The sequence below is a fragment of the Pagrus pagrus genome (assembly GCF_965226575.1).
Source record: "Pagrus pagrus genome assembly, chromosome: 24".
NCBI classification, from domain to species: Eukaryota; Metazoa; Chordata; class Actinopteri; order Spariformes; family Sparidae; genus Pagrus; species Pagrus pagrus.
Genome location: NC_140206.1, coordinates 15,697,554 through 15,708,425, shown reverse-complemented (window position 1 = coordinate 15,708,425; position 10,872 = coordinate 15,697,554). Strand labels below are relative to the sequence as shown.

General features: G+C 42.8%; 1 protein-coding gene across 2 annotated transcripts in view; it reads right to left on the bottom strand.

Moving 5' to 3' along the window:
- Positions 1 to 2,174: 2,174 nt before the first annotated feature.
- LOC311253441 (fibroblast growth factor 14-like) overlaps positions 2,175 to 10,872 on the bottom strand; it is a 78,933-nt gene continuing 70,235 nt past the window's right edge. For both annotated transcript variants that reach the window (XM_084347415.1, XM_084347416.1), the window contains exon 5: positions 2,175 to 10,863. In XM_084347415.1, the coding sequence (XP_084203541.1) occupies positions 10,715 to 10,863 (149 nt within the window). In that variant the 3' untranslated portion in view covers positions 2,175 to 10,714. The remainder of the gene's footprint in view (positions 10,864 to 10,872) is intronic.

The window sequence follows — 10,872 nt, the reverse complement described above, 5'->3', positions numbered from 1 at the left end:
CGCTTCCATCGCAACGGTGTTTCTCTGTGTCTGGATTAGCAAGTCCAGCGAAGAGGGTTTATTGTGGCCCGCAAGTGATTTATTAGTGTGTGACATTTCTTTGGAAATATTAAAGATATTTCAACGTTAAGTTTTGTTCTTTCACATAAAGCATCATTTTGTGTGGAGAAACTGCCAAAGTTGCGTCGCATCCTCTGAAAGAAGCTGTCAGAAAGGAGCATTTTGTTCGGCGAGATGTGTTTTTGTAAATCGTCTGAGTCATCACCGCAGCCTGAGGTCTACACTTCTGGATCTCTGCCTACATTTACAGCTTTTAAATACGTGAATCGAAGCTGGGGTTGGTTAGTTACTCTAAAAGCGTCTGTTGTCATATTTGTAGAGAACGGTCGATAAATCAAATGCTCTGACAAATGAGATAAAAAAAGTAAAAAACGCACATGCAAAGCCCATCCAGTTGTTTCAAGTGGCACACATGAGATCACTGAACATGCCACATGTCTGTCTACCTACAGTAGAGTCTGAAAGTCTGGGGCCGCTAGTGAAAACACTTTTTTTTAAATGTCATACTATGTTTTCATTGCAAATGATAATAAGAGCCTACACTACAAGTGAAATATTGAATCTTTGAAATGTTTTCTGAGTACTGACTGATAGCACGCCACTTGACCTGACACGGAGGAAAGTCTGTTACAGTCTTGAAGGAGCTTTTGCAAAAGTCTGAGTTGTGATCGGGCTCATTATCCTACCGCTGTAAGACTCTTTCTTCACAAAGATGCAAACCAGTGGGTGTAGCTGTCTCTCACAGGTCAGGGTCGGGTCAGTTCTGTGCAGGTGTCCAACTCCAGATCAGTCAAAACAACCCCAGACATGATTCCCACCACAATGTCTCACTGTGGGTTTAACTTGGATTCATCAGTAAAAAGGACTTTTTTTTTTTCAGTCATTCTCTGTGAATTCCAGTATTTTCTTTCAGCCCACCTCAAGCATTTGGTCTTGTTTCCATCCTGAGAAATGGATTAGAAGCTGCTTCTCGTCCTCTGACACCACCACAACAAAGCTTTCTTTTGACAGGAACTTTCTGATTGGAGTCTAGTGTGGTTCATTTAGAAAATTCTGCATCTGTGAGGAAGTTACTTTTCTAACTCTCAGGGAACAATTGATGTATTGTAGCGATCCAGTTTCTGTTTAAGAGTTCCATGTACTGCCCCCTTTGAACCTTTATTCTAGCCACGATTTGACTCGACTTCATACTGAAGCAGGATAATGAGCCCAAACATTCTCCAAAGCTTTGCAAGAACAACCTGAAGACCATATAAATAATATTAATAAACATTTTTCAAAGGTTGAACTTCTCTCTGGTATTACTAGGCTCAATGCCTGTCATTTGATATCATTTGTGATGATGACACTGGCTCAGAGGGAGGCCTGAAGGGAGGGGGGGTGGACTTTCTTGGCTGATATTTTCAAAATGGGCTCTTGCTGGTTATCTCCCCAACCCCAGTCTGAATTAACATGAAATGGCGATTCTGATTATTGGGCTAGATGAGGTCACCGCTTGGAGAAGCCTTAGCTATTGTGCCCAGTGACGAAGTCTGGTTTGGAGAAGGGGAGGAGGGAGAGGAAAAACATTTTTTTTAAATGTTATATATATAATTAAATAATGTTTTCTTTTGCCATTCCGTTGGTGATTACCGCCCGGAACATCAATGACACCCGTCGATCGATCATCAGTGATATCAGCCAGGTAAGATGTCTGCAAGACGACACCCACCACAAACACAGGACACCTGGAGCAGGTAGCATCCCAGCATGCTGTTTGTTTTCAAGGCTAAATATAGTTAGGCTGTTACGTAAAGTCTGTCAGGGGCATTCTACTGTACCTGATTAATAGTTAATGGCAACAGGATAGAAACACAATGTGACTGACAGTGGTCCCGCAGCTCATTTTACCTTGGTGCCTGTAGCAGGTTACGCCATCACTGTCTGTTTCTCTCTTTGTGTTAATAAGAGGTTAATAAGATGATAAGTATGTGATACTGATAGGTACAGTAGTCGTTGTAAACTTTTTAGGAACGGCATCAATTCATGATTAGTTCATATAAAAATGAATGCTTGGATGAGAAGTGATGTGCTGTGAATCAGTGAAATAATCACGCCAGTCACGCTTCCTTTCTATAAATCCTTTATTCAATATCATTGTTTTCTGTGTGTATACAATGGATTAGACACAAACTGTACAGTGCAGACACACTCTGTTTGCATAATATGTATGTAAAGGTAACTGTACATTTACTGACAGGCAGAGTAATCTCCTTTAAGGTTAGCTCCAGTGAATTTTGCTTTTGGCTCATAGTTAACGTGGTGTGCACTGGCAAGATACAGCAGGCTGTGATGTGTCCTCTCTGTCGTCTTTATGTAGACTGTAAACTAATTTTCGTCTGCGCACATTTTTGTGCAAGTCTTACTTCAAAAGGCAAACACGTACGTTTACATGCGCAGCGTTTTCCGATGGACGTTTTAGTCACACAGCTGCTCCTAAAATTTGTTCCAGGGAATAATGTTGGAAATACGAACTGAATGGTACACAGTCTTCATAATGAATGAAAAGGCGGGAAAGAACAGCAGCAGCCCCATGATTTCTCCTGACCAAGAAAGGGTCTTCACCACCGAAGTCAATACAAACCATGTCAAATCAAAAATGGTCATCAAGTTGTTTCTGGAGTGCAGCACTGAGTTGCACCAGCTGAAAAAGCTTCAACGCAGGTATGAGTTAGAGCTTTAATCTTACATCGAGCCTTTAGTTGAGTCCTGCATAAAACAGAGGTTGGCATGGCGTATCGGTTCGACAGGTGGGATTACCCGGAGGATTTGGAGGGGCGAGTTATAATTATATGTTTTTTTCTTGGTCTTCAGTCAGTAATCCCTGTAACAGTACACATACCGACGTCAACACAGTGTTATGGGGCTAGCAAAGCTTCTAGCTTCACTCAAGACAATTGGCCATGGACAATATGGTAAGAACACTGCATTAATTATAGTGGTTTTCACTGATTGGTCACAGGAAGTGAAAACATCATTTTCTGCAACAATTCTTTGTTAATTTAGATTTTACACCAGAATAGTTATGATGAAGCTCTGGTCTCTTTGGTCCAACCAAACATGGACAGTGTTAGTTTAAACTACCAAGTGGTAACTTTGCACCCTAACTTAAGAGGGAACTTGCACTTGCATGCACAACATGACACGGCTAGAGTAATGGTGTAATACAGCTCCGAACCACAGTGAGCGAGGAAGAAAACCTGCACCATTTTTCTTCTGACTTCAGTGAATTTGCAGTTTTTCTTACTTTACACCTGCATAACATCTTTTTTTCTCCCTACCACCTGATGTGTTTGTATGTTCAAGATTTTTATAAATGTCCTTGATCCGGGCTGATAATGTCAACTCTACATCTACAAGCATCTAAAATAACTTCCTGAGCTCAATCCATCATTGTTTGAAGGAAATCAAGCAAAAACTTGTTTCTGTTTTTTACGTTTAATAATTTTTATTTTCCTACTCTCAGCCACCAGAAATAAATATTGATGCTCTGCTGAAAGTTTGTGACATGAAGTCATTTCTATTTATTCTTCCTTTGCTTCATTATGATGACGAATTATGCTTGAAACACAATATGTCTCCCTAAGTTATTTCTGGGCACCAGATGTAAAGGACCTGAATGTATAAATAGAAACAAACATCACATGGCTGCAGCCTCTCCACCAGTGCAAACCTACGACAGAAATGAGCCAGATGCAAACTTCTACTGGTGCTACACTGTAAGTGTTTGTATTGTTTTTGATAACACATTTCCTACATTACCACATGCATTAGCCCCAGTCAGCTTTCCTCTTTTAAAACCATGCAACAAGTGGGAAACAGTCCAAACAGAGGAGGGAGGGGGGGAAGAGGAGGAGGAGGTGGTGGTGAGAGAGAAAAGAGGAGGTGGGAGTGAGTTCTCTGGCTGCACGATTACAAAACGAGCAGAGAGCGAAAAGCTAGCATAGTTACAGTGAACAGAAGATTGGGGATCAAAGGATAATTGAAAAGTAAAATAGGATGAAAAGTGTGTGCTGTGTGTGTGTGTGGGATGAGAGTGGGAAAGAAACAGCTGGGAGGAGAGCGCATTTACTGTCTCGTTTCAGATTGGATGTAATAAGGCAGTCTTTTGTAAGAGGAATAAAGTGGAACGGGACAAAATAGAAATGGTAAAGAAATCCTGAGGGAGACGAGCTACATCATGAGTGCGGTGCTAACCATTACACGTTCCTGCGTCTCTAAAGTGCACCTGTACCAACGTGGTCCTGCCGCTAACACGTCTTATGTCTTCATTTGTGCCTTCTGACGTTCGAGTTCAGAGCTACGGTTCACACAGGACGGAGTAAGGTGGCTACATGTGTGCCTGTCATGAGACCACGAGTGGTCCTCGTATGTGGAAATTAGAAGTGACCCAGGTTGTTGTGATTGCTCACTCCTAATTAAATCAGCTGCTCTCTTCCTGTGCACGGCCCCACTGTTAGATATCTCGTAATTGTAGCCTTGGTACCTCGCGAACCGCCAGCGGGGAGAAATCTCTCAGGAGACGCTGACAGTAATTGCGCCGTCGTTTGAAACAGGCACTGTGATTACCAGCCTGGAAACACTATTGTAGCAGTGTTTTTGGTCAGTAGCCAGGAAACCAGGCCATTTTTTTTTTTTTCCTCTGGCCTCAACCATTATTAATTCTTGCGGATGTGCCAGAGATCTTCAGTAGCTGCTCTCACAGCATGTGAGCCCTGCTGCTAACCTTAACAAGCAGGGCCTCTGAGCAGAGGACGATCTGGTTCCTCTACCAAGTCGATGTCTTTCCTCTACCAGGAGTGTAGGACAAACTAGCTGCGTGATAATCACTTAGAGAATAGCAGTTGCTGTCCTACAGTCTTGTTCACAAGTGTTTATACTAATGTTTGCTCAAGCAAGTACAAAAACATTGTCCTTTATACTAGAATCAAAGTGGCTTCTTACAAAGGTTCTCAACATGTTCTCACTCTCAACCTCAAATTCAGCAGCTTGGTCGGTGACGTTAAACTTCGAACAGTGGCGCTCTACTTACTCCTTTATCGTCACTGTTGCACGTGCAGTTAGCAAAAATAAATACGCATCGTCTGGTTAGGGCCCAGACAGTGAAGACGAAGGCTCATCGTTGCGTCTTGGCGAGAAAGCTGACGGCTGGATGTCGGCCTGGTGTGTCAGGGCCCATATTATGAACTTTGGACTGATATTAAGATTGTGAAAACAATCAATGGATTCCATTCTTCTGGGGGGAAATGTGTATGAACAATCCAACCTACCACCTGCCGACTCTACTCGCTCTTTATACTAGAGGGCAGCCTAGAGGTTAACTACAGCGACACTTAGGAGCATAGGGCCACTGACCAGACATCCAGATTTGATTCTTTGAGGGTGAGAACCGGCTGGCTTAGACACAGTCAGACAGAACAACACAGGGAATACATTCAAAAATAAAATTACAGACCTGATTGTCAGGGTTTTTTTTTTTTTCACTGTTTTGCGAGTAACCCCTAGTGCGACACAACAAGTCATCAACAAATGTTACATCCACATTTCTTTGACTTGAGACGAGCACAACACGGTCAAAAAGACTTCTTCCTCACGGACGGGACAGCTGAAGTCAAGCAACTTTGAGAAATTTGGAAATTGTGAGCGAACCCTGATGGAAACCCAGGAAGGCTGAGCATTCACCTGGACCTCACATCTTGAGCCTGGCTGGGGGATGAGAGGCACTCACATACAGTAGCAAGAATCTACAGTACTGCCCAGCAAACAACACTTTCTGATGATCCGATACAGCTCACATGTACTTTTCAGCAACAAGATTAGTTTGGTGACAGAAATTGCTGACTTTTTTCCACACACATTTCATTAACATTTTGGCTTCATCAAATTCTTTTTCTTTCAAAACAGTAGTTAAGGACGGGCACATTGGACCAGTTCAGTTCACATCAAAGAATGTGAGCTTGTCGTCGACGTATATTTGAACACAAAGGCAGCTAATGAGATCAGAGAAGTATGTGCTGTATGTGAGGAACAAGTCTGAGAAATGCCAATTAGAAACACTGTGAGCTGTCTCTTCAGCTGTGGAGCGTGTCCTCTGTACTGCACAGTGGGCCAACATTAAACACGTTAGAGTGGCCTCGCTGCAGTGTTTTCAGACGCACACCTGTTGCCGAGGCCGGGGCTGCAGCTGATTCAGGCTTGTTTGATGTTGGATAGGAACGACTGAGCATTAATCACGCAGCCTTGTGTTTTTTCGAGGGCGACCGCTCTGTCTTGTTGTTTCTTTGTAGTTTTAGTCACGTCAGTGGAGGTCACTCATCGTCAGCAAATGCGATGCTGTTTTAATGATCTGATTAAAATGCTAAGTGGTTGCTCCTGGCCCAAATTGGGATTCAAAGGGAAAAAAAGATGCACAGTTTGTGTTTCTTGTTGTGCCTGCATCATTGTCAGTAACGCTAACGCGGTATGAAGCGTGGGATCACAGTATCAATATCTCCTCGGTGATACGACCGACAGTCTAAGGAGTTAATAGGTGTTTAGTCCTGCCGTCGAAGAAAAGACGAGAAAACAGAAAGCCTGGGTGTCGAACAGGACTCGAATCCAGAACGGATCGGTGCCATGTCGACTGTCACAGTGAGAGGGCAAAGCATGGGGATCTTTTTGGTTTCATTTGGTTTCAGGGCATTTTGTCTCTCCGCCTCCTCGTTTCCACACAAACACGTTTGATTTGATGACACGCTCTATGTGTCAATGTGCGCTGTATGTTTTTGGTGGTTTTTGTGATTTTCTACACAAAAACCACATTCCTAATACTTTTTAGTAGCCATCCTTATTTGATTGGTCAGCTAATTTAAAGCCACTATGTGCAGTGTTTCCCCTATATGCACCTAGCAGCGGCGCACCTCCGCTGCAACACGAAACATGACTGCCACTGCTGACAACCACTAGTCGCTTGAGGTGAGTGAGCACCAGTCAACTCGAGGCCTATCGTCCAATCGAAATGTAGACAGGGCCCTCTGTTGGAATAAATAGCAATGCAGACTCTGTAGTCGTTCACCTTGAGATTCATTGACATGCTGCCTCTTATTGGTCTCTTGGAGACTGTTTTATTATTTGGAGGATGTCGTCGGCCGGACTGAGATGGTCCGCGGGACGGAGCAGGCCCCCAGGCCGTATTTTGTGGATTATGTTAGGATTAGAGCATATCAACGGAGAGGAGAGGAGAGGACACTTCCTTATAACTAACCTATTATTTTGTGCTTTCACACACTGGTTGGTAAAGCTTATAAATAGAGAGGACTCCGTCTTATAACTTTAGGAACTAAAGTTGTATTTTTTTCTCGCTACCGATGAGTCATATCTACCGATTCACACAAACATGAGTAAAGCATTATGCATATAAATGAGAAACTATGCCTACCTGCAATACGTCAGCTGAACAATTATAACAATAAGCGTTGGGTAGATGATTATCTTTCTCGCAGAACTGCCCTGCTGCCAGTTACGTTACAGCAAATGCAGTCATTTGATAGTAATACGCAGGGAAACAGGTCTGTGAACAACATTTGGAAGATCCATGTTGATGTTAAGTTAGTGAGTGTTCCACATGCACCGACTGTTCCTCGTCCCGAAGGCCTTACTGGGTACGAGGGCCACCGTGACGCACGACAGCTGTCAATCAACGACAATCGTCAGAATACCCTCATATATATTAACGATCATTAATAATCATTCATAAAAGTCATTCATCATAAAGTTACTTTATCAATTTAAATTCAAGTTAATTAACTCTGTTTCATAAAATAACATGTGGTGATGCAAGTAAATTCTAAAAGGAGAGTTAAGAATGAATAATTCAAGAATAACTTTCCATTCAGTGGGGCAGCATACAGTAACCACATACTGATTTATACTCAGCTTCTGTACTTAAGCACAATTTTGAAGTACTTGAATATTTCCATTTCACTCTACTTTATAATCTACTCCACTACATTTCAGAGAAAGATATTGACATTAACACTGAATGCAATTTACCATTAGCTATTCATATTTAACTTTATGTATTAGTTACTTTGTTAATTAAGATAAATAATAATAGATTATCATTATAAATTAAATAATAAAAACACATGATAAGCTTTTAGAAATGAACTGTTAAAGATTAAACCAGTGTTTCCCTTGGAGAGCATGTCCTTGTTCCCAGGGTCCTAAGTTCTCCAGTTCAATATTCTGTTAACACACAGTAAACCTCCTCTTGTGTTCAGGTCGAATAAAGCTAACCCTGGAGCTGGGGAGCATCGGACATTTTGTCATGTACCATTGTGCGCCACATAAATCTGGGGAACACAGGACCTTGGGAACTTAGAGCCCTGGGAACATAGGACCTAGGGAACATAAGACCCTTGGAACATAGGATCCTGGTAACTTAGATCCCTGGGAACATAGGACCCTAGAAACATAGGACCTAGGGAACATAGGACCCTGGGAACATAGGACCCTGGAAACATAGGACCTAGGGAACATAGGACCCTGGGAACATAGGACCCTGGAAACCTAGGACCTAGGGAACATAGGACCCTGGCCACATGGGAACCTAGGACAGGGCCCTGTGAAGGTAGGAATGACTACTTCCCTTGTAATCTATGAGTCGTTAGTACTTGAACTAAAGTGAGTGATTTCCATCTTTGAGCCTCTCAGATGTTTTCATTTAAAAACTGTTAAATAATGAGGTGAAATGTTCAAACATTTCAACAAAAAGCGAAAGGCGTACAGATTGTGCAGCAGAACTTAATTTTTTCTTCTTTCCTCTCCCATTTATTCATTTATCTTGAGGTTTTTTGAAGGGGCCCCGATCCCCAGGTTGGGAACCTTTGAATTTAACTGTATATTACCAGTACCAGGGAACTTGCACAGTGACGTATATCAACAATCTTACAATGTTACATACAGATGTATGTATTTTCTTCAGTACTTTCTGCTGATGATACTTCTGTACTTGGACTGAAGGACTGAAGGACTTTTAATTGTAATGGAGTACTTTTTCATTGTATTAGTATCTCTACTATAGTAAAAGATCCAACCAGTGAGACCTGCAGCAGCACAATAGGACATTATCTAATCGGATTAGACCGGGTCACAGATACAAGGAACTAACTGGACCTGTAAAGATCTCCAGTCCCTGGATCCTGGTCGGATCTGTGGGAGAGAAGTGGAGTGTTTTCTGTCTACCACAGTGCCTTTTTTGAAAGTACCACTGGGCAGTGAAGTAAGAAATGTACAAATTCTACACATAGTGGCTTTAACATTATTACCCTGTTCACTATTACCCTCATTCCTACCTTTAATTTCAAGTACTTGGGAATGCAACAGAGATGAAAACTGAGAACGCCATCGGACCGTTCTCGAGGTTTGACCTTCGCTCTGTTAAACCTCAGTCTACAATATCTGCTATTCCATGTAAACACTGACTGCTACCATGTTCACTGAACATCAGCATGCCTCCTGTATACTCCATGTTGCTACAAACAGGGAAAATCGTTCTGGTTTCAGCACTCAGCCACACTAATTTGAGCAACCTGATGCCAAAACTCTTCGTCTGACAGTTGACCTCCTCTACTGACCTACACTTGTGTCAGCGACGTGGAAATCGTAGTGTTCGTAAAAGGGACAGAAAAAAAAACTTGTTAGACAAGGAGACTAGAATTGTCTGTACAACAATGCAGCTTGATAATCACTAGTGCTCTGTGTGCAGAATAATAAACCACCTAACGAATAGATAATAAAGAAACACTGAAGAGACAAACATGCTTTAAGCTATGTGGTGTCAAATAAGAACTCTTGTTTATAACAGCTATAGTATGTCATTGAAATTAAGGGGACAGGTTATAAGATGTGTGCACAGGGCCATTTTCATGTACACTGTGAGCTTAGTACAAAATGTTCCTCTGCCAAATCTTAATTGATCGATGACTAAGCACCCACTGAAGGATCAGTGTTCAGGGTTTTAAGTGTTCTCTTCGCCCAATGTTTGCTGATGTTTTTAATCTGTTTTTTTTTACCTACTCACAGATCGAATCCAGGTGGTCGATTTTTGCGTGGGAGTCGTGTGCATGTGTGTGTGTGTGTGTGTCTGTGGCCGACCAACAAGCATACCTGGCAACAGAAAACAGTACTATTAGAAGAGGAAAAAGGGGGGGCCTCATCCTTACAGATTGTCACAGAAAAATACCGGTGAAGACGACATTTGTTTTCTGTTTTTTTCTTTGTTTTCTTTATCTTTTTAGGAAGTCATTTTGTCTCCCATACGAGGGCACGCCACTGCCCCAGTTGCAAAACATCTGGATGGCATTGGCCTGGCTGTATTGTCTTCATCCTCCTCTTCCCCTGCCACCAGCCGCGACGCTCCGTCCTTCTGGCCCTGTCCCACAACACCGTCCAATAGGGAGAGAGGTTAGGCTGGGAAGTGTGGCCCCACTGCCGCCAGTCAGAACTCGAGCTGTTGTTGGTTTAGTTCACTTTTTGTTGCAGTTTTTTTGAGAGCAAAGCAGTGGGGCGAAGTCTGTGGCTTGTTTCTGGCCTTTGGTGTGGCCAGAGGCGGGGTAAAAAGCAGGGGGCGGGGTTATGTCTCCTCCTTGTCGGGTTTGCTGACTGGTTTGCCGCCATTCATGACCACTGGTTCGCTGGTTGTGCTTTTTGAAGGCGGGCCCCCGGCGAGTTTAGGCACCGCCTCCCCTACGTCGTGCAACGAAGGCTCTCGGTACATTGCGACTAGAGGAG